Source organism: Bos indicus, chromosome 5 (genome assembly GCF_029378745.1).
Source record: "Bos indicus isolate NIAB-ARS_2022 breed Sahiwal x Tharparkar chromosome 5, NIAB-ARS_B.indTharparkar_mat_pri_1.0, whole genome shotgun sequence".
Lineage (NCBI taxonomy): Eukaryota > Metazoa > Chordata > Mammalia > Artiodactyla > Bovidae > Bos > Bos indicus.
Window position 1 is genome coordinate 26,725,972 of NC_091764.1, and position 23,896 is coordinate 26,749,867.

At 40.7% G+C, this 23,896-nt stretch overlaps 1 protein-coding gene and 1 long non-coding RNA gene across 4 annotated transcripts in view; one reads left to right on the forward strand and one right to left on the reverse strand.

Annotated features, from left to right (window-relative positions):
- The window catches only part of SP1 (Sp1 transcription factor), a 44,890-nt gene extending 24,200 nt beyond the window's left edge, over nucleotides 1–20,690 (reverse strand). Inside the window, exons 1-3 of one of the 3 annotated variants that reach the window (XM_019960460.2) lie at nucleotides 20,557–20,690; nucleotides 19,345–19,499; nucleotides 17,524–18,895 (exon numbers count right to left, since the gene is read on the reverse strand). In XM_019960460.2, the coding sequence (XP_019816019.1) occupies nucleotides 17,524–18,895; nucleotides 19,345–19,499; nucleotides 20,557–20,563 (1,534 nt within the window). In that variant the 5' untranslated portion in view covers nucleotides 20,564–20,690. Of the gene's footprint in view, nucleotides 1–17,523; nucleotides 19,040–19,344; nucleotides 19,500–19,591; nucleotides 20,048–20,556 lie in introns of those variants that run through there. The other 2 variants (XM_019960458.2, XM_019960459.2) reach the window with 2 other exon arrangements.
- On the forward strand, nucleotides 20,150–23,422 carry LOC109559036 (uncharacterized). Its single transcript, XR_002180704.2, has 3 exons — nucleotides 20,150–20,286; nucleotides 20,880–21,071; nucleotides 23,241–23,422. It is a non-coding gene; the product is annotated as an uncharacterized lncRNA (long non-coding RNA).
- The last annotated feature ends 474 nt before the right edge of the window (nucleotides 23,423–23,896 follow it).

The window sequence follows — 23,896 nt, forward strand, 5'->3', positions numbered from 1 at the left end:
CAGTCTTAACCACTGGACCACCAAGGATGTCCTTGGTTATCTATTTTAAATACAGCAGTGTGGGACTCCCTGGTGGCGTAGTGGTTAAGAACCCGCCTGCCAATGAAGGGGACACGGGTTTGATCCCTGGTACGGGAAGATTCCACATGCTGCAGAGCAACTAAGCCACATGCCACAACTACTGAGCTCACGCTCTAGGGCCCACAAGCCACTACTGAAGCCCACATGCGGCAGCTACCGCCTCCCGTGTGCCCAGAGCCTGTGCTCTCCAGCAGGAGAAGACACCACAATGAGAAGCTTGCGCACCACAGCTAGAGAGCAGCACCTGTTCTTAGCAACCAGAGAAAAGCCCACATGCAGGCAATGAAGACCCAGCACAAGCAAAAGTAACAAATAAATTATAAAATAAATACAGCAGTGTGTACATATCAATCTCGAACTACCCAACAATCCCTTCCCCTACCCTTCTCCCCTGTGAATAAGATTATTAAAAATATAAGTAGAATAGTAATAATAAAGTACTATTAACAGTGATGGTCGTTTAGTCACTTAGTCGTGTCCGACTCTGCGAACCCATGGACTGTATGTAGCCCACCAGGCTCCTCTGTCCACGGAATTCTCCAGGCAAGACTGCTGGAGTGGGCTGCCATTTCCTTCTCCAAAAAAGGGGCTGAATATATCAAAAATTCTACCACCCCAACAAATTATTATCTTTTTCCATCTTCCCCTCAACTACTACTTGTCTGCACAAATAAGCTTTACAAATTTGTAATCATAATACAGTAGCATTAAGCATAAAAATCGGAACCAATATTAAGAAGTAACTCTTTAGAGGCCTCCTGGCGGTCCAGTGATTAAGACGCTGCACTTCCAGGGCAGGGGGTGCGGGCTGGATCCCTGATCGGGGAACTAATATTCTACATGCTACATGGCACAGCCACAAAAAAAAAAATAACTCCAGATCCATACTATCCTGAGATGCCTGAAGTGAACATGTGAATAGGCACTTACATGCTGGGTACCTTTTAATGATAGGGCTAAGTTTATGCATGAGTAATGCCCACAGTATAATTATGTAATATGATATAGTACAGCTGATATTTTAACACTCCCCCACCATAAACTGAAAGGTAACTTTTAATATAACTAAATTTCCCTTCGTCTTAATTTGTCCAGACTACTAGATAAATACTAAAAGCAGAAAACTCTCATTTATACCTAGTGTTCAAGAAATACATCACAGCGTTAAACTGTCAATGACAGTATGAGAAAAGGAAAAAAGACAGAAAAGCTACTCCATGAAAATATACAGATGCTCATTTATGCATCTATGTACTCCTTTTCCTAAATGGTTTTATTCAACTTCTGCTTACTATGGCAATGAATAATTTAGATGTATGCATTTTACTTAATATATTTTGAGCTTTCTGTTCTCTGTTCTTTTAATATTGATTATGTAATGAACCAATCAGCAAACATACTCCTGAGGAATATTCTTATTCTAAGAAAATGACTTAAACTGAGAAAACTGTATGGTCTATTATATTCTGTATTAAAAATACAGATATCTTGAAACTACTTGAGTATTTAATATGATAAAAGAGAAATAAGCTGTGGCAAACAACTTGATAAAATAGTATGCAGTAATTTAAAATCACTCCTCTGGAAGTGAAATATATAACAAGGATCCCTACTATTGTGACTATTATTTAACAAGAATGAAATGAGGTGTAAATATTAGCATGGAGTAGGTAATATTATTTGTAGTTGACATGACAATATACCTGGAAAATCACTAAAAATTACTGAAAGCAGTAAGACTGCAACATAGCCATTATAAAATTAACACACATAAACCAATATTATTGGCTGAATAATGCTTCATCAAATGGATAGACTACTTTTGTTTACCCACTGGACACTTAGATTGCTTCCACCTTTCAGCTCTCAGGAACAGTGCTGCTATGTGTGTGGATATGTGTTTTCATTTCTCTTAGAAATATACCTAGGAATAGAATCACTCACTTCATAAAATTTTAATCTAAAAAGTATAAACAATGATGTTCATCACAGCATTACTTGTAACAATGAAATTTTAGGGTGGAAAAAAAGTACATCAGTAGAGTTAAGCATATCCTAGTACTAACATCGGAGAAGGCGATGGCACCCCACTCCAGTACTCTCGCCTGGAAAATCCCATGGACGGAGGAGCCTGGTGGGCTGCAGTCCATGGGGTCGCGAAGAGTCGGACACGACTGAGCGACTTCACTTTTACTTTCCACTTTCCTGCATTGGAGAAGGAAATGGCAACCTACTCCAGTATTCTTGCCTGGAGAATCCCAGGGATGGGGGAGCCTGGTGGGCTGCCTTTTATGGGGTCACACAGAGTCAGACACGACTGAAGTGACTTAGCAGCAGCAGCAGCAGCACTAACATACCATGAAATTTCCATACAATCATTTAAAATGATGATATTTATCATTTATGAAAAATGTATATGATATACTGTTCAGTAAAAATAATATTATGAGGCACTATAAAGAGTATAATACTATTTTAGTATTAATAAAATATATATGGAGAAGGAAATGGCAACCCACTCCAGTATTCTTGCCAGGAAGTCCTCTAAGACAGAGGAGCCTGGGAGGCTACAGTCCATGGGGTCGCAAAAGAGTTGGGCACAACTTAGCCACTAAACAATAGCCAACAAGACCATTTCAAGTAGAAAAGGAAAATTTAATATATTAATAGAAGAGTCATTTGATCTAAATGTAAATTTATGCTTTACAGAGTGATAAGTAAACACGCTTTTCTAAAATACAGATGATATTTTATTTTATTTTTGACTTTGCAATATTGTATTGGTTTTGCCATATATCAGGATGAATCTGCCACAGGTATACATGTAAAAAAAATAATAAAATAAAATGCTTTCCATGAAAAAAAAAAAAAATAAAATAAAATATATAGACTTCTTTGTAAATTGTACACAAAGGTCAAAAACATGGCTGGAAGGATATTACCAAAATTTCAACAACGATTATCTTTGAATAGTTAAAGTTCAATTAATTTTTACTTTATTTTCAGAATTATTTTTATTGTTTAATGTTTTTACCAATACCACTTCAACAAGTTACTTAAAAATATATTTAGGGAGTTTCCTGGTGGCCTAGTGGTTAAGATTCCAAGCTTTCATGGCCTTGGCCTGGGTTCAGTTTCTGGTTGGGGAATTAAGATCACACAAACTGAGCAGCATGGCCAAAAAAAAAAATTAAATTAAAAATATTTTTTCCTATCATCAAAGGTAATGCTCAAAATCCTTCAAGCTAGGCTTCAACAGTAAGTGAGCTGAGAACTTCCAAATGTACAAGCTGGATTTAGAAGAGGCAGAGGAATCAGAGATCAAATTGCCAACATTTGCTGGATCATAGAGAAAGCAAAGGAATTCCAGAAAAACATCTACTTCTGGTTCATTGACTACATGAATGAAGTCATGTGGATCACAACAAACTTTGGAAAACTCTTAAAAAAGAGATGGGAATACCAGACCACCTTACCAGTTAGAACTGGACGTGGAACAATGGACTAGTCCAAAATTTGGAAAGAGTACATCAACACTGTATATTGTCTCCCACCTTATTTTATTTAACTTCTATGTAGAGTATATCATGCAAAATGCCAGGCTGGATGAATCATAAGCTGGAATCAAGATTGCTGGGAGAAATATCAACAACCTCAGACATGTAGATGATACCACTGTAATGGCAGAAAATGAAGAGGAACTAAAGAGCCTCTTGATGAGGGTGAAAGAAGAGAGTGAAAAAGCTGGCTTAAACCTCAGCATTCAAAAAACTAAGATATGGCATCTGGTCCCATCACTTCATGGCAAACAGAAGGGGAAAACAAGGAAATAGTGACAGATTTTTTTTTCTTGGGCTCCAAAATCACTATGGATGGTGACTGCAGCCATAAAATTAAAAGATACTTGCTCCTTACAAGGAAAGCTATGACAAACCTAGACAGTTTATTACAAAGCAAACATCACTTTGCTGACAAAGGTGTGTATAGTCAAAAGCCATGGTTTTTCCACTAGTCATGTATGGATGTAAGAGTTGGACCATAAAGAAGGCTGAGGACCAGGACCAAAGAATTGATGCTTTGAACTGTGGTGCTGGAGAAGACTCTTCAGAGTCCCTTGGACGCCAAAGAGATCAAACCAGTCAATCCTAAAGGAAATCAACCCTGAACATTCACTGGAAGGAATGATGCTAAAGCTCCAATACTTTGGCCAACTGATGTGAAGAGCCAACTCACTGGAAAAGACCCTGATGCTGAGAAAGATTGAGGGCAGAAAGAGAAGGGGTGACAGAATGAGATGGTCAGACACCAGCATCACCCACTCAAGGGACATGAGTTTGAGCAAACTCCAGGACTAAGTGAAGGACAGGGAAGCTTGGCATGCTGCACGCAGTCCATGGAGTTGCAACGAGTCGGACATGACTAAGTGAATGAACAAGTTTTCTAATTTTAGCTCTAGAGATCTCTATAAAGTGAATGCTTTGAATTTTCCCATTTTCCATACTGAACTGTAATTTACATAGCAGTCCTTTGTGAGCAACCAGTGTTTTCCCTTTAGATAAGTTATTCTGTATCCATAGGTTTGTGCTACCAAACATGCTCTGTATAAAGAAAAACAGAGGTGGTTCCTGCCCTGTTCCTGTAGGCATTTAAGATCTAAAACACTGACATACCTAAAATTGTACAGAGAACAGCTACCAAATGTCTCAGATATCTGTATGTACTTGTACACTTAAGAATCTACACTACCACAAAGAATTGAGAAGAATATAATCATCATCCTTGCTCTGTAGATGAACAGAAGTCAAGAAATTCCAAAATCACTAACTTAAGTTGGTTCAGCCCTAACCAGTGCCTCAATTTTCTACTCTCCTTTTGCAACAGAAGATGGAAACAAGTGAGTTTACACACACAATCAAAACAATCATTAATTGATAAAACCACACAGTTTAGCAGCAATTTTTTAAAATTGCTGAGGGCAGACAAATTTTGTGAGCTTTAATATTTGTAATATATCATTTTGTGAACTGGGATATGGGTAAAAAAAAAAAATCCATTGTATTATCCTTTAAACCTGCCTAGATGTCCTAAATTATTTCACAATCATTTTTGAAGGGGTGGGCTTTTTTGGGGTGAGGGGGTGAGATAGGTGAGACAGGAATTAGCTGAGAGTAAAAAAGAAAGTAAAACCAAGTTCTAGAAAGGTAAAAGGAAAAAATAAAATTGTCTTAACGTACAGAAAACCAAACAACTCAAGAACACAGGGACAGAAAAATAACTCGTTGAAACAAAAATTAAGAAACCTAATTATCATTGGTCAACATAGTGTTCATCAAGAATGTTTTTCTAGCAAACAGTCTACACCAAGTTTATAACCAAGCCAACAAGAGATAAAGGAAGAGAAAATTTATGGGTAATTCAACTACTGTTTTTACCAGAATGGTTTATGAAAGAACAAAGCATACTGTCTGGAGTTTACTTCCTTTTTTGTAGTTATTGTAGTTTATTGACTACACCAATAGGCAAGAAAGAACGCAAAGATCTTAGACACAACTTTAAAGAGCAGCCTTCAGCTAAGTAATCAAAATCCTACTTTTAACTGAATGGGAGAACAGAACTTCTATTGAGATATGGGCACTAATGTGTGTTGAGGATCAATATTATGTTATCTACTTCATTTAATCCTAGTAATTCTGTGAGGCTAAATATTATACTAACCCTCTTGTATAGAGGAGAGGATGAAGAACTTCCCCTAAGTCATGCAGCCAGTTAAGCAGCTAAGCTATGATCTCGATCCTGGCATGTCACACCCCTGTCCATACTAAGCATCTCACTCAGGACACACTTTTCCTTTCACAAAGGAGTTTCAAGTACTGCTAGTTTCAGAACTGGACTTATTTCATCCAGCTAAACTGTTTCACCTTATACAACACAGGACATGAGATGTGTTCATCTGCAAAAACAATATTTAAAACAAAACCCCACCGTATTTTGGCTCTAAGATCCCACTTATAGTCAGTCATCTATTTCTCATCCAAAATAGTACTAACTAAACAGAATAACTTTCCAACAACTGTTCCCAATCTCTCAATAATTTTGTGGATTTTTATATTGTACTTTCAAATAGTCTTTTCATCTTCCCTCCTAACAGCAGCATAACAACAAAAAAAAAAGTTCTCTTCAGCAAGCGCTTGAGTTTGTTCATAGTACCAATGCCTCACAGGAGGTTGAGATTAGAAATAGGGGTAGTGGGGAGGGGATATAAGAAAACAGGAGACATGACACAATATGACTCATTCATAAACACACCTATTCATGTGCAGCAGTAGGTTTCATCATCAACTTCCATTTCAGGTTTCAGAATGCAACTGCAAGGGCCTGATGGTGCTGTTTGAACCAGAACTAGAAAAAGCCTCTAAACCTGACTTCTGAACAGAAGCCTATGTTTTCCAGACATAACCTTTAATTGGGTTGGCCAAAGTTTGTTCAGGTTCTTCCATCACATCTTATGGAAAAACCCAAACAAACTTTTTGGTCAACTCAAAATTTTGGTTTTCCTCTACATACAATACTGTAGAGCATACTGAGCACAATGCCAAGTATGTCCAAACAATCCTCTACAGTGGCCCTGGGATGTCTTCCTTTTACGAGGGGGTTTTCAGATGATGCAACATTAGTAATCCTACAGTGACACTGTTATCAAGAGAATCATTCTGGACAAAGTTATCTGTAATACTGAGGTTTTACGGGGCTTAAAAAAAAAGTCTGCTTTAAGTTTGATGCTTAGCTTTTTGGAAATGGACAAATCTCTTGGCTGGTACCACTTGTATTTAATATTATTTTTTAAAACATTTATTTGGCTGTGCTGAGTCTTAGTTACGGCACATGTGATCTTTAGCTGAGGCATGTGGGATCTAGTCCCCAACCACAAGTTGAACTCGGGCTCCCTGTCCTGGGAGCATAGAGTACCAGCCTCTGGACCACCAGGGAAGTCCCAGTGCCACTTTTATTTATTTAATATTTATTCATTTAATAAATATTTATTTATTTATTTATTTATTTATTATAGCACAGGCTCCAGGGCAAGTGGACTTCAGTAGTTGTGGCTCCTGGGCTCTAGAGCACAGGCTCAACAGTTGTGGTGCATGAGTTTAGCATGTGGGATCCCCCCTGGATCACGGATGGAACCCATGTCCAGTACATTGTCAGGTGGATTCTTTACCACTGAGCCACCAGGGAAGCCCCAGTACCACTTTAAACAGCATCAAATTCCTTTGCAAGCAAAGCAATGATTAAAACCAAACAGTCCATGGAGTAATAATTTTCAATACTAAGAAAGTAGTACTGGAAATGAAGGTGCCTATTTCATATAATCTCTATTGCATGTGCCTATTTCTTAAAAGTTTAAATGCCTAGTTCTTAAATTTTAATGGTAAGACACATCTGGATAATGTAATAAAATAATATTTTATAATACCTCCATCCCAGTTATTCTAATAAAATTTTAAGACTTTAATTAGTCATCATGATGTTTTCAGGAATAAATCAAAGACCTATTAGTAATTAAAGTCTGGATGCATCTGAATTTCACATTTCAGTTAAAAATAATACAATGTGATCATATATTAGTGCTTTTATTAAGATAGCTCTGATCAGGTATTTGACTAAAAGATTAATTACACCAAGATACCTGGCCATGCTACAATTTCCTAAACCTCTATATGAACTAAAGAGGAGGATATCTAATATGGGATAAAAGGACAATTTGTCATTTTCTGGGGCTCAGAGGGGTCAATGAATCAATTCCAAAAAGGGAAATGCTTGCCAGCAACAAGCCATCTTTGCTTTCTGTGGTCATTTGTGTATAAGGAATCAAAATAAGAAGGTAAGCAATTACCAGTTACCTAAGCATGATTTATCTTTAAAAGTACCAAGAGGTCCAGAAGTTAAGACTCTGCTTCCACTGAAGGGGGCCCAGGTTCAATCCCTGGTCAGGGAACTAGATCCTCTGTGCTGTGACTAAGAGCTCACATACTATAACTAAAGATATCATGTGCTCCAATGAAGACCTGGAATAGCCAAATAAATAAATATTAATAGATAAATAAGTGAATTTTTTAAAAAGGAAGGAAATCCTGTCACATGCTGCAATATGGATGAGCTTAGAAGACATTATGCTAAATGAAATAAGCTTGTTGTAAAAAGACAAATACTGTATGATTCCACTTGTATGGTATACCTAAAGTAGTCAAATTCATTGAAATACAAAGTAGAATAATGACTGCAAAGGTCTGGGAAAGAAGGGGAAATAAAGATCTTAAGAGGTATAGACTGTGTATCAATTTTGTAAGATGAAACAGTTTTGGAAATCTGTTGCATAACAACCTGAATATACCTACCACTACTGCCCTGTTCACTTAAAAAAGGGTTAAGATGGTAAATTTTATGTTACATGGTTTTTTCCCTAAAAATAATTACTTAGGGACTTCCCCGGTGGTCCAGTGGTTAAGAATCTGCCTTGCAACTCAAGGAAAATGGATCTGATCCCTGGCTGGGGAACTAAGATCCCACATGCCACAGAGCAATGATCCCAAGCACTGCAATGACAGAGCCCATCTGCCACATCTACTGAGCCTGTGCACCACAATTAGAGAGTCTATGCGCCTCAACGAAAGATCCCACCCACATGACTCAACTAAGATCTGACACAAACAAATAAGAAAAAAAAAATCAGTTAAAAAAAAAATTACATTGCCTTGCATATTCTTTCATTTTAAACAATTTTCCCCTAAAACTACATAAATGCCAGGGATTTAATAGTGACCAAAGAAAAACATCATTAAGTACATCAAAAAATTTATACAAATCTCTTCCCTCTTGCCATGCATCTGTTTTTACAAACTTGAGCCAAAATTATAGGTAAAAACAGTTCAAGTATTTAAAGGGCAGGACAACATTTTTAATTAAAAATTAACAACCTGACAATACATGACACAGGACAAGAAGACTAATTTAAATCCAAAATACTGTGGGGCCCTATTATCTCATATATTTTGCTGTAACTCTCAGGATTAGTTGTGAAAACTGTTTGTATGGTTAGTTGTTCAGTCATATCCAACTCTTTGCGATCCCAACAACTGCAGCCCACCAGCCTCCTCTGTCAGGCAAGAATATTGGAGTGGGTCACCACTCCAGTAGGATCCCCTGCTTCTCCAGGGGATCTTCCCAACCCAGGGATCAAACCCAGGTCTCCCACATTCCAGGTGGATTCTGAACTGGTCCCCCCTAAAATGCATTAAGTGTAGGTAACTATAGCACAACAGGAACTGGAGCTCCAAGAAGGCAAGAGACAACATCATCTGTTTCAATTAATTCCAAGAGCCTATACACATTTGATATACAATAAATGCTCAATAAATTTCAATAAACTTATCTATGAAAGAGGCATCAAAAATTAGAACCCACTTCCACTTAACACTTTTGCATCTAATTCTTAAGCCTTGTAGGGAGCAGTTATATTACTAAGTACACTGGTGTTCAGTAAATGCCTATGTAAGTTAACTGAACCGTGAGTATTATTGCATTTCTTAACAGCATTTAAGAATAAATAAGGAGGCCATTCAAAACATAATAATGCCAACAGATAATCTTTTAAAAGAATCCCAAAAGAAAAACATTTCTTGACGATATAAAAAATTTTCAAATAGTTTCCAGAGTTACAGGCTTTTTACCTTCATTAATACAAATGGGATGAATAAAGATTCAAAAAAAAAAAAAAAAAAGACAAGTGGTCTATATACATTTAAAGTACATTTTCCTTCACAAGTGCAAGAAACTGCCAAAGAATCCTAAGCAGATTACTTTCAGATGTATCACCAGTGAGAAATATTATGCATTGTCTATCTAGGGCCTGGACAAAATCAGGCCCTAATACAGTTTCTCAAAGGTTTTTTTAGGACTTTGCTGGTGGTCCAGTAGTTAAGAATCTGCCTGCCAACACAGGGGACATGGGTTCAATCTCTTGGGGAACTAGATCCCACATGCTGAGGGGCCACTAAGACCACGCACCACAACTACTGAGCTCCGAACCCTAGAGCACACGCTCTGCAACAAACAAGAGAAGTCACCACAATAAGCCTGCACACAGCAACTTGAGTAGCCCCACTTGCCGCAACTAGAGAAACCCCACGCACAGCAACCAGCCCAGCTCAAAATACATAATTTTTTTTAAAAAAAGGTTGTTAAACCATATCCCCTAGTATATCAAGAGATATACATACACTATTTAATCAGAAATATGGGAGTAGAAGGAAGGCACCGAAAGGAAATTTTCAGAATAAAATGGAAAATAGTAGGGACAATAAGGAGAAAGTTTGCTATAAAAATGTCTCAAGTCCATCAAGGAAAAAATTAGGAACAATCAGGGAAACATATCACATCTTCCTAGTAGGGGAAAAAAAAAGGAGGGTTGGGTAATGTGCTGTGCTGTGCTTAGTCGCTCAGTCGTGTTCGACTCTGTGACCCAATGGACTGCAGGCCGCTGGGATCCTCTGTCCATGGAGATTCTCCAGGCAAGAATACTGGAATGGGTCGCCATGCCCTCCTCCAGAGGATCTTCCCAACCCAGCGATCGAACGCAGGGTTCCCCCATTGGAGGCATATTCTTTACTGAGGCGCCAGAATAATACTCTCACGCCAATATAACACAGAGGACCTTCATGCTTTCAAACAACTGATTATGAAAATCTCTGACTTCTCTTTTACCATCTTGCTCCTTCCTTCCTTAATGTACTCATATCGTTGATTACTTACATTACATTTAATTACAGATTAAATAAATTCAAATTAATAGATCTTGTTATAACAATTCTGATCCATAACAATGTTTATAAAAAGGCTGTTGATTTAACCATGCTTTTTGCTTCTTTTTTTTTTCCTATTTTTTGTCTTAAGTTACAAATTTAACTCTTCAAAATAACTGAATTGGGTCAAAAAACAAATCCATTTTTCTACGAGAGAGCAGTGGTGTAGTGGAAATGATACTGATCTGAAGTCAAAAGACCTGTCACTGTAAATTTTGTCAATGACCTCTGACAAGTCACTGAGTCTTTCTACACCTTAGGTTGTCAGAAGGAGAGTACTGGAGGGGATGAGGGTTTCCAACTCCAGCCATCTTCAAGTTTAACTGCTATTAACATGGAGAGTTTGGTTTAATTACAATATGTTTGCAAAGAGCTATAACTTCTAAGCAATCCAAACAGTGTCAAGTTAATGAAGAACACATGGAATAATCTGAAAAGCTCCATCTCAATAGCATTTTACCTTATCTGGATTACTTGCAGCAGACATTTGATTTACTATGAAAACCATTAAAATTTTTTTTCTCAGAAATGTAGATTTTTTTTGCTTTGCTTTTGTTTTGGTTTGGCTGCACCTCGAAGCACGACCAGTGATTGAACACAGGCCCACAGCAGTGAAGGCCCTGGGTACCAACCCCACTGGACCTCCAGGGAATTCCTGCAGACATGCAGATTTTTAACTGATTCTCTCATCTCATAAAGGGCACGTCTTTGTCTTGACCTGGGTATTTTATATTTTAACCCCTTCTTCGAAATCGTTAAATTATTTATTTTGTACACGTTAAATTATTCATTTTGTATACAGGTATAGGGTGAGAAAGATTCAGAGTAAATCAGATAGGTACACCCAAACTTGTGAAACAAGTAATATTGCCAGAGCTTAAAAAGCACTGGAGCAGAAGTACAAATTCAAATTATAGTCCAGATTTACAACCAACTCTGAAGGAAAAAACTTTCTTCAGAAACTTTTTCAGGGTCTTCTAAAGGGACCAATTCTTAAAACCTAGCATGGCATTAACAATGTAGTCACAGTGTGGACATATACCTTTTAAATAATGCTTCAGCGCTACAGATCTAATATAATAACGTTAAATGTTAGGGATAATACTATTTTGACATCAGTTCAGTTCAGTTGCTCAGTCGTGTCCGACTCTTTGCAACCCCATGAATTGCAGCACACCAGGCCTCCCTGCCCATCACCAGCTCCCGAAGTTCACTCAGACTCAGGTCCATCGAGTCGGTGATGCCATCCGGCCATCTCATCCTCTGTCGGCCCCTTCTCCTCCTGCCCCCAATCCCTCCCAGCATCAGAGTCTCTTCCAATGAGTCAACTCTTCGCATGAGGTGGCCAAAGTGCTGAGTTTCAGCTTTACCATCAGTCCTTCCAAAGAACACCCAGAACTGATCTCCTTTAGAATGGACTGGCTGGATCTCCTTGCAGTCCAAGGGACTTTTTTCAAGAGTCTTCTCCAACACCACAGTACAAAAGCATCAATTCTTCGGCGCTGAGCTTTCTTCACAGTCCAACTCTCACATCCATACAGGAGACAGGGATCAAGACCATCCCCATGGAAAAGAAATGCAAAAAAGCAAAATGGCCATCTGGGAAGGCCTTACAAATAGCTGTGAAAGGAAGAGAAGCGAAAAGCAAAGGAGAAAAGGAAGATATAAGCATCTGAATGCAGAGTTCCAAAGAATAGCAAGAAGAGAAAAGAAAGCCTTCCTCAGAGATCAATGCAAATAGAGAAAAACAAAAGAATGGGAAAGACTAGAGATCTCTTCAAGAAAATGAGAGATACCAAGGGAACATTTCATGCAAAGATGGGCTCCATAAAGGACAGAAATGGTATGGACCTAACAGAAGCAGAAGATATTAAGAAGAGGTGGTAAGAATACACAGAAGAACTGTACAAAAAAGATCTTCACGACCCAGATAATCACGATGGTATGACCACTGACCTAGAGCCAGACATCCTGGAATGTGAAGTCAAGTGGGCCTTAGAAAGCATCACTACAAACAAAGCTAGTGGAGGTGATGGAATTCCAGTTGAGCTATTCCAAATCCTGAAAGATGATGCTGTGAAAGTGCTGCACTCAATATGCCAGCAAATTTGGAAAACTCAGCAGTGGCCACAGGACTGGAAAAGGTCAGTTTTCATTCCAATCCCAAAGAAAGGCAATGCCAAAGAATGCTCAAACTACCGCACAATTGCACTCATCTCACACGCTAGTAAAGTAATGCTCAAAATTCTCCAAGCCAGGCTTCAGCAATATGTGAACCATGAACTTCCTGATGTTCAAGCTGGTTTTCGAAAAGGCAGAGGAACCAGAGATCAAATTGCCAACATCCGCTGGTCATGGAAAAAGCAAGAGAGTTCCAGAAAAACATCTATTTCTGCTTTATTGACTATGCCAAAGCTTTTGACTGTGTGGATCACAATAAACTGTGGAAGATTCTGAACGAGATGGGAATACCAGACCACCTGACCTGCCTCTTGAGAAATCTGTATGGAGGTCAGGAAGCAACAGTTAGAAATGGACATGGAACAACAGACTGGTTCCAAACAGGAAAAGGAGTATGTCAAGGCTGTATATTGTCACCCTGCTTATTTTGACATACCTTCCATAAGAAATATGAAAAATACGCTTGTTTTTCAATTAAACGGCAAACTGAAAAATTTCAACTATTATCTATTAATGTTTATCCAATCAGTAACTTACAAAATATTATGTAATACAGCCTTTCTACAGGTGTTCCTCTTACATTTAAAATATTTTCGAGGGAAAACAAAACAATTAGAACCAAGAAATGAGCAGAACTACATTTTTAGTGCCAACATTTATATGCTACTTTACAATGTAGAATAATTAAAGGGAAAGGGAGATCTGAGAATAGAACAGATACTAAATTTTTCCAAAACACTAGGCACCCTTGTGCTCTTGTTATTTAATTAAGAACTAAAAGGACCACATTACACAATGCAGTGTGATTTAACAATGACGTCACTGACAGAAAGCCACTAGAATAAATAAATAGGAGCAACTGAAAAAGCCTCAAGACTGTCTTCTCAGTCTTTCCAAATCAATCAAGGCACCTAGATTTTAAAGGAGATCTTTTCTACTTACACTGAACTCATTTAAATTACACTTATAAAATCACACTAAAGAAAGCAAATGATGCTGAAACACGATGTTATAGTCAATAAAAGTATATTATTTTAAAATAGAAAATTCTCTTGTATGACCCTTTGCACTAACTAGAATGATAATTCTGGACACATTTAAACCAACTAAACCTACTTAACACTCATGTTCAAATGAACTATTTTGTTCTGTTAACAAAATAGGTCTCAGCAATCTGACCCCAAGTTTAGCGACACTGTTGGCAAACCAACTCTGGTATCGCATTCAACTTAACTTCTAAGAGGAGACATTTTCCCGACCCCAATAAAACTAAGCAGATGTGAAATTTTTATTTTTAGTGTCTGAAATTTGCTTCGTGAGTGAATTATAGCCATCAAGGAAATATGTTTTATTCTCTTGCCAAAGCCCAGTCCCGCACTCTTTATTAGGCAGAACTCCCACGAAGTCATCCAAACTAAGTCTTTCAAAACTGGCCCCTCCTCAACCTTGGGGAAGAGTTTTTTGAACTTAGCCGGGGCTGAGAAAAAAATCTGAAGCTTGAAGCTTAAAAAACAAAACAACCCAGAACCCAGATCAGAGCGTGTAACTACCAAATGAGAGGAAAGAGTGTTGATAAAAGAATAAAGGGGACAGGGTGTTAGTTAAAAAAAAAAAAAAAGGAAAAGCTGCTCACTTAAAAAATAACAAGAACTAAGAGCCAAAAGATCCCCACGTTCCTGGGTGGTCCCTTCTTCACTATCACCCACCAGCGGCAGAACTGAAAACAGGAACACTAAGATGGGCGACTGATTTGGGGTCTAAGTTTGTGCCTTTGCCTGTATATTCAAGTAAACAAATAAACATAATAAAAGTCAACAAGAGAACTTAGAAAAGTTTTAAAAGATGACTTTTAAAAACAATAAATGTGGAAATTCCCTGGCAGTCCAGGGGCTGGGACTCTTCCATTTCACTGCTAGAGGTGGGGGGTGGGGATGTAAGGGTTCAATCCCTATTTAGGGAACTAGGATCCTACAAGAAGCCACGTGGTAGGGCCCCAAAAAGACTAAATCTATTAAGTGACATAGAAGCTGCAGTCTTCCACAACCATTTAAAAATAATGTTTCCCTTTACAGAATGCTATCTACTTACCTATCTTACAACATGAATTCATATTCATGGCTCTTTCCACTACATCATACTGCCAAGAGGCTGAGTTTTTCTAATAAAATAACTGTATACCAGAAAAACAGGTAAAATGAGAGACTTTGTAGCAGCCAGGCAACAGCTAAAGAGCACTAAGCTTCCAGGAAATGACTGCATTATCTTTCATTAAGGCTGAAGTCAGATCAATTGAAGGGGAAAAAACATTGCACAACTATGACTAACCAGAAAGGAGGAAACACGTATCTTCAAAAACCACTATGAATAAAGCAATCTCAACTCTCACAAAATGGCCTTTCAAAGCTTCATTCTCTTCTTAGTGAATGTCAAGCTGTTACTATCTTAAAAAGACATGTGTTTTCTAGAGCTCAGAGACCATCAATAACAGCTAGGAAGGTAGCCCTATTCTATGACAAAGTAAATGGCAGACTTCCCCAGACCATGATTTAGCAATGAAAGTGTCTCATAACTGTTCCTTAGAGCTCCAGTTATAAACCGTTTACACATTGCAAGGATCCAAATTAATACTATCTACAACAATCTCAATAACTTAAGGGCAAAGAGAAAACAAACACACAAACGTAGATTACCCAGAAAGTGTCTAATTTTCCAAGCTGTTAGGTTCAGTTTTTATTAAACTTTTCCCATTTCTACTCACATAATTTTTGGCCTATAAACACTTGCCAGCTCTATAGCCTTAAATTTCAAAGTAACAAAAGATATCTTTTCCAAAAGATTTTTAACAATTTAAAGGATGTCCCAAGTTAAAATTAATAGGTAATGAATGCTCCAGACTAGAACAGCAAGTAGTCTCATAACGTATGTGCTTCCCAGTATCTCAAAGTCCTTATCTGGAAAATAAGGCAGGCGTATGAGATGATTCCTAAGGTCTCTTTCAGCTCTAAGCTTCTATTTTAAGATCTCCAATTCACTAAGAAAATTTCTGTCTGTTAAGGCTCAAAATGTAGTAATTTTCAACATACAAGTGGTGAACTTGAGCAGACCTCCCCACCACAGATTTTCCTCAACTGCAGGAGGCAGGAAATATGGTTGCCTATTTGTTACCCTCTCTTACGTAAGAGCCAATCTAAACAGAATAAGAACTCTATAATAAAAGTAAACAATTAACAAATCCACAGATACACCAACAGAAGTAGAAGTTCAGTGGTATTAAACTACTTCTCATAATTTCTATATATCATCCCAGAATGTAAAGATGCCTATGTATCCTAATGTGCTTCATTCAAGATTAGTTCTATCACCATGATCATTAAAGATTAGTTCTATCACCATGAAATTTAAAATGATAAACTCTAAATAAATTCTTACAGTTTTAAACAGTTTTAAATTTCAAATTAACCAATACTAGTAAAATATAGTTCAAAATATATGACTGAATAGTGTCAACTGATTCAACATACATTCCAATATATACACCTCCTTCCTTGACAATTCTCTTTCCCCCTCAAAGTCCTTACTTCTAATTCCTTTCAACTCCATCTCCCCACTCCACTCTGTGCCCCACTTCTGTTCTCTTCCACCTTTCAACCATACGCTACTTTCAAAGCAGTCTAGAAAGTGGCTCTCTAATCTAGAAAGTATTAGAATCACTACCTAGGAGGCTTAAGAAACAAAACAAAAGAAAATCACCTAGGAAGCTTATTAAAAATACACATTAATACTTTCAAGCTAAGTAGGAGTTGAAAAAATTAAACCTCAAAGGGTAGGCTCTTCTGGTTAACTAAAAGATTAACCAGGGAACTTATTTTGTTGAAGTCCTTTGGAATCCATCAGTTTTCCCCTGCTTACAGTTTGTGAGAAATATCTGATGATTTAATAACTGCCCTACAGATAAGTTTATAATCCATTCCTGTCTGCAGAGAAGAACCCTCAAGCCAAATAAGGCCCTTAAGGTAAGAACATTTTATATTTTTAAAAGGTTGCAAAAACAAAAAAGTACACGTAATTGAGAACTTATGTGGCCCATAAGGCCTAAACTATTTACTATCTGGCCCTTTACAGAAAAAGTTTGCCCACTCTTGTACTGTAGTACCAGGCACTGAATGTACAGAGACCCCAAAGACACTGCCCAGAGATGCTCCTTTCTGGACAGAGTAACTGAAGAGGAAAAAGTTTTATTAAGTCAGCTCCAAATGACTTAGAATCATTTCTATTTCTCTAACTGACTTGCCCTCAGAAGTACTGCCCTCAAAAGATTCTACTCCCTCTTCTTTAGACTCAATGGTTTCAGCTGAGATGCTAAGTAGCTCTAGAGATAAATGCAAAAGATCTCAAGTCTTACCTGAGGCATTTGCTATCGCCAAGGGCAGGCTTGGAAGCTGGTGCACCTGGATTCCTGAAGCACCCAATGCACTGAGGTTAATGGTCTGGAGGCCAGGCATGGAGGAGAGCTGAGCAGCATTCACAGTGACTGTGCCGGCAGGGATGGAGGCAGCTGAGGCAATAGGTGTAAGGGTGGTACTGCTGCTGCTGGTCTGCCCCAAAGAAACACCCTGCATTGGGGCCAAGGTGATTGTCTGGGCTTGTGGGTTCTGAACTTGGAGGTTCTGCAGCTGAAGAGTCTGCCAGCTGACCTGTCCATTGGGCCCCACTGTTGGTGTCCGGATGATGATGGGGCCAGAGTTTGGAACAGCCTGAAGCTGAAGGTTCTGGAGGGTTTCCTGGGTGATAGCTTGAGTTGTAAAGGTCTGCCCTGACAATGGGGCGGCTTGGAGGGCCTGAAGGGCCTGTCCGCCTTGAACCAGCTGAGGCTGGATGAGAATTTGTTGTTGTTGCTGTGTCTGCTGGTTTTGCTCTCCCTCTTTTTGTTGACTTGCTTGCAGTGAACCTCCAGATGTCTGGTTCTGCTGGATGTTCAGAGTATCAGATCCCTGCAGCCCGCTGACCCTCTGGGGTGTCTGGCTCTGAGAGCTGGTCCCTGCTGATCCGCTGGTGGTAAAGTTCATAATTCCCATGTTGCTGGTGGTAGTAGTTGTTGAGTAGCTATTGGCATTGGTGAAAAAGGAGCTGGAACTGGCTTGTGAAGATACCAAACTGGCAGAACTGATGGCAGTCCCTGAGGTGACAGGCTGTGAGCCACTCTCCTGGGACCCAGAGCTGCTGATCGTGACTGCCTGAGAGCTAGGAGTCAAGGTAGCTGCAGAAACGCTGTTGACAGGCAGCAAGGTAATATTCCCATTCAGGGCCACTGGTACGTTGGTCACATACTGAGTCTGTCCTGAGAGTACATTATTAGCCAGGCCTTGAAGGGGGACAGCCTGCTGGAGTAGGTTTGGCATAGCAGCAATGATGTTGCCTCCACTTCCTCGGTTTGTGATGATCTGTTGGTTTGCACCTGGTATGATCTGTATCTGACCTGAACCATCCTGCTGCACTTGGGCCCCAGTGGCAGCAAACTGCAGCTGTTGCCCATCAACGGTCTGGAACTGTGGGATTACTTGATACTGAATATTAGGCATCACTCCAGGTAGTCCGGTCAGGACTTGCTGGTTCTGAAGGTTGGAAGTGGCAGCCACAACATACTGCCCACCGGAGACCGTGCGATTCTTGGAAGACTCACTGCCATTGTTGCCGTTGGTACTGCTGCCACTCTGTTCCTTCGAGGTAGGGGTAGCCCCAGAGGAGGAAGAGATGATCTGCCAGCCATTGGCACCCTGGGAAAGTTGTGTGGCTGTGAGGTCAAGCTCACCTGTGCCCCCTGACTGGCTTGGGCCCTGGGAGTTGTTGCTGTTTTCATTGGGTGACTCAATTCTGCTGCAAGTTGCTGCCAGCAGAGCCAAAGGGGATGGCTGGGATTCCTGGCCAGAAATAAGGGAGAGGAAAGGAGTTACTTTAGTGATACCCATTTGCCAGACCAGGGGGCAGTGTAACAGTGCAAAAGGGGAAAAAAAAGAAAAACCCAACCAAACAAAAAGTTGGATCTATCTATACTGTTGAAACTCTCATTCAGGGGGATCTCCAAGTCACTTGTCTAGCTGTGCTTACTTCCCTATCTAGAAAATGGTTTAGCCCTTCCCCAAAAATTTTTTTGTAAAAAGACAGTCATCTAAGGATATTTACAGCCTCTCAGCACCTTCCCCATTCTGTCAGGATCATCACTTACCTGCCCTCCTCCTCCGCTGCTGCTGCTACTGCCTGCGCTGCTGCTTCGAGCCTGAGAAAAGGCACCACTACCATTTCCATTGCCCCCGTTATTGCCACCAACTCCTTTTTCAATCTTCACCACTGCTGTCATTTCATCCATGGAGTGATCTTGGTCTAAAAATAATTTTAAAATAACTTAAAATTGGAGAAAGCAAAAGGTCAAGTGAGAAAGGGTAAAAGAGGCTGTGATGAAACAAATGACTAACAGGAAGGTGAAAGGCGCCAGTATTAAAAAAACGATTCGGGGAGAAGGAACAGTTGCAGACCAGTAGGATGTGATCTAGGCTCAGTGATGCCAAAACCGGACCTCAATTCTCCCTTGCACAAAATTAAAGTCAGAAAACACTGAAAAGGTGCCTTTGGTACAGGAAATACGAGGGTCGGTGGGCATGTTGAAAAAGGAACCTGGGGGAAAAAAAGGATAGATAAGGCATAAAACATGTGGGTGGATGGAAAGTTTGCTAAAAACTAGGGTCAAAGGAAATGGAGAAAGAGAAAATCTCAAGTGTAAAAAGTAACAAGAGGAAAGGAGGAGAAAGGGGAAAAGAACAGATAAAAAGTTTGAGTGGGGAAACATTTATAAATATTAATAAGGGGCTAAAGAGGTCCAGGGGTTAGAAATCAAGCGATTCGGGGCGGCTAGAGGGCGGGCCCTAGAGGGAAAGGGCGGTTTCGGGGTGTGGGGCGTGGAAAGGGCGGGACGGTAGGGGGGAGGGGTAATTTACGGGGGGAGGGGTAATCTAAGGCAGGGGGGGAAGGGAGGAGGGCCTTGGGGCCGGCGGCGACCAGAGGGCGGACCAGGGAGGCGGTTGGCCCGGGCGGGGCCTGCTCTGCTCGGGCCGCCCCCGCGGCTCCAGCCCCCGGCAGGAGGAGCCTCAGGCGGGCAGCCGAGTAGTGGGGGGTAAGGCCCGTCCCCCGTGGCCGGGGCGGGCAGGGGGCGGGCGAGGCCACGCTGCCCCCTCCCCCGGGGCGGGTGGCCCATCCCCCTCCTCCTCCTCGGAGGCCCCGCCACTGCCCCTTCTCCCTCCCTTCCCTCCGCCCCGGGCGGGACCAAGGCCGCCGCCGCCGCCTCCCGCCCGCCCCCCCTCACGGCGGGGACCGCCCGGTCGGCCCTCGCGCGCGCCCCCTCACTCCCCTCCCACCCCTAAGCTTGGAGTGGACTCATCCTTACCGCTCATGGTAGCAGCTGAGGGACGAGCTCAAGGGGGTCCTGTCCGGGGGGGTTGGGGGGGGCCAGGAAAAACGCGGACGCTGACGAGGCAAGCGAACCCGGACCGGACAGGGAGGGGGGGGTAAGGAGGAGGGAGCAGCGCGCCACAAGCCCGGCCTAGGCCCCGCCCCTTTACTGCTGCCCCGCCCAATGAGGGAGGGAGAAAGGAGGGACTTGCAGAAGAAAGACGGGCAGATTGCCCAATGCTAAGGCTCGCTTGCTCTCTAAGGCGTGTAAGACAAAGTTGCGTGCGTGGTGTCCGCCCCAAAAGATCTGCCTCTCAGTTTTAGAGGCCAATGAAAGAGGCAGGAAGTGAAGGTGGGCAGGAACTAAAGATGATGGGCTTGGGGAAGAAGCCAGTCAACTGCCAGGCGGGCTCCGTGATTAGTAGGGATTGGAAGAGCTTTCATTGGAATGACAGAACAACAGCCAACCAGAAGCTTGGACGTGCCTGGGCAAAGTCCTAGTGGGAGGAGGTAAGAAGTAGACAGGAATGGGATAGGATGAAGCAGATCAAAACCAATCAGAAATCAGGCGGGCAGCCAGGAAAGTTATGATTGGATTAACACTGAAAAGAGACGCGATAGGACGCAAATTGACATGTATAAAAGCCAATTGAGCGCCGCGTGAGCTCTGAGGGCAAGAACCTGGAGTGGGCAGAGGAGAATTGGCCTCTGCCTCAGTCGTTCGGTCCAATGAGGTGGCTGGGGGGAAAGTCAGCCACCGCCTCCTCTTGGCCGATGGGCGTTACCAGAGCCGGGAGGGAACAGGGCTGTGCCAAGAGGAGTCCGTCGCCATTTTGGCCCTCCTCTGGGGACGTCTTTACAGTGATTAGGTAGCAACGCTTCAGCTGAACCGTGCAGCTCAACAAGTGTCAGGCCGAGCCACTCGGCGCAAAGTTCTGCTTTGACACCAAGGCTCGTTTGAGTCTTAATTTAACCGCTCTTAAAAGTAGTTCTCGAGTCTCACCCCTTTAGGGGTGGGCGGAGAGGCAGGCGGATGCCTCTGAATGTGGTGTAAGCCCTGTGGGTACAGGCGCAAGAGCTCTGGTGAGAGTTCTCACACAGCCAGTTAACGCGCTGACCGATTTGCGAGGTCTTTGTGAGACTCCAGCAAACGCCATTTTATTAAATTCTCCCAATTTGTCTGGTGCTGGCTACTTAAGGCGGGTTAACTTTTCAAGAGCTTGCATTTGAAGCTAAATTATGTTGGAGAACCTCCCATAATCAAGATGCTATAAGCCACTTTCCGCTGCCGCTGCCCCCTTAATTGTAAATACGCTGTAAGCAAAGTAGCAAAATAAAGTTCTTGCTTTTTGCAAGTGCATAAAAGGATTTTTCCTGAATTTCTGGCCTCCCATTCTGCCTTTCCTTTATCCTAGTTTTTGTGGCAGCTGCCTGGGTGACTTGTCAATAACGTGACAAGGTCATATCTTTTTTCACTTGTATGTTATATGTTGTCACTTCATTATCTACAGTTAAGCACTTGATGCTGTCATGTTTTAAAGTCTGGATTCCCCGAAACTGAGGCTTCATGTTTCTCTGGGCAAGGCCAGAAGGTAAAAGCCTACAGTTAAGTGCCTAGATCAGCTAGGTATCTTGCATTCCTAATGTCATTCTCATGAGGAAGTTATTAGTAAGTATTAGAGGCTATTAGTAAGTATTTTGTACGTTGAGATATTAGTAAGTATTTTTTAAGTTAAGAAATTGATGCTAGGAAGTAACTTCCCAAAGATCACAAAGCTAATGAGTTATGCCAAATTTCAACTCAGAATAATCCCACCGAAAGTCTGTAAGTTCTTAAATGAATAATGCCTGTATAACCATTTATAAAATTGAGCTTAATTTTTAAAATGGGCTTAATAAACTTTTTTTTTTTAAGAAAAGCTTTTTGTTTCCTTCTAGCTCTTAAAAAAAAATCCTGCAGGTACTTCCTGGAGAGCTTACATGGTATCATCTTCTTTTATAACTTTATTACAAAACATCGCATTACATTTCTATTACTAGCATCTCTAAGTCAAAGTTTCTCAAAATAGAATATCAGGGAATCTTTATCTGTATCCTCTGGACTGCTTTTTTAAAAAAAGGTAGATTCCTAGACCTCATCTTAGGTCTAGTAAATGATAGTCTCTGGAGAGGGACAAGACAACACAACTCTTTCAGGTGATTAGTCCCTAAATCACAGTTTAAGAAGCACTAAAGGAAGAAACTTGAGAGAAGAAACTTCCAGAAGGAAAGAAACTTCCTGGAGGGAAGAAGCTGCATTGCTCATCTTTGTAAACCAAGCTCTGGAGATTCCAACAGCTGTTTAGTGTATTTAGCAAAAGACCACACCCAAACTTGCTGAGGCGGGTGGAGGGAGGAGGAACTAAAACTGTGGCGCAGTCCTCTGAACATTTCTAATTTAATCCTTTCAACCAATGTAAGAAATTGTCATGCTCTTCTCCAGTACTTTAAATTATGACTGTTTTGTTTAGTTTCAAAGCTTTTTTTTTTTTTCTTTTCCCAATAGTTCTAAGCTGGTCTAAGCCAAAAATGGGAACTAGGGTTTGGTTTTATTCCAGGTAATGATAAAAAAGACCTAGCTTTAGACCCAGAAGTTCAAGAGCCACACTCCTTTACACAGTACTCTCTTTGCTTCTCCAGGACGAGACAGAATTCAGAACCTGGCCTGTGAGGGATGTCCTCAACATAAGCTTGTTTATTAACAGTTTCTGAGAGCAAATGGACATGTTGTCCAATTCATCTGTGAAAACCTGAACAGATTTTCTTTCGACTAAACAACAACAACAAAAATGAATAAACTTGTTTCAAGTTTGTCTTCATAACTGTTTGTGAAATCATTTAAATAACTCCTAATGACTGTGTTTAAAAAAAGCCATGTGGATTGAGGGTTGTCTTCATTCAAAACCACTCATAAGAACACAGGCACTCAGTGCTAACACTCCAGTGTGGTCATCGGTCTGCCCTGCACCTATTCAGGCTCACCTTCCCTGTCTACTACACTCTTAGCCTTCGTTTTGTTCTTTGTTGAAGTTTTCCACTAAAACATGCTTTCTTGGGTCTCCAAAATTTAAAAGTACAGTTCACTGAGCTGGTCCTCCTTCTGGGCTCATAACTCTTATCTTTGATAAAAATGAATTGTAATGCAGTCTTTGCTAACTCCCCCAGTTACTGTAAACTCTATCCACCATGCTCTTTTTACATACATCCATTAAAGGTATCTAAATATCACATCTCCAGTCAAAGTAATCTTGAGGGCCGGAAGTGATGCCTTTTCCCTATGTATCCTCAAGGCCTAG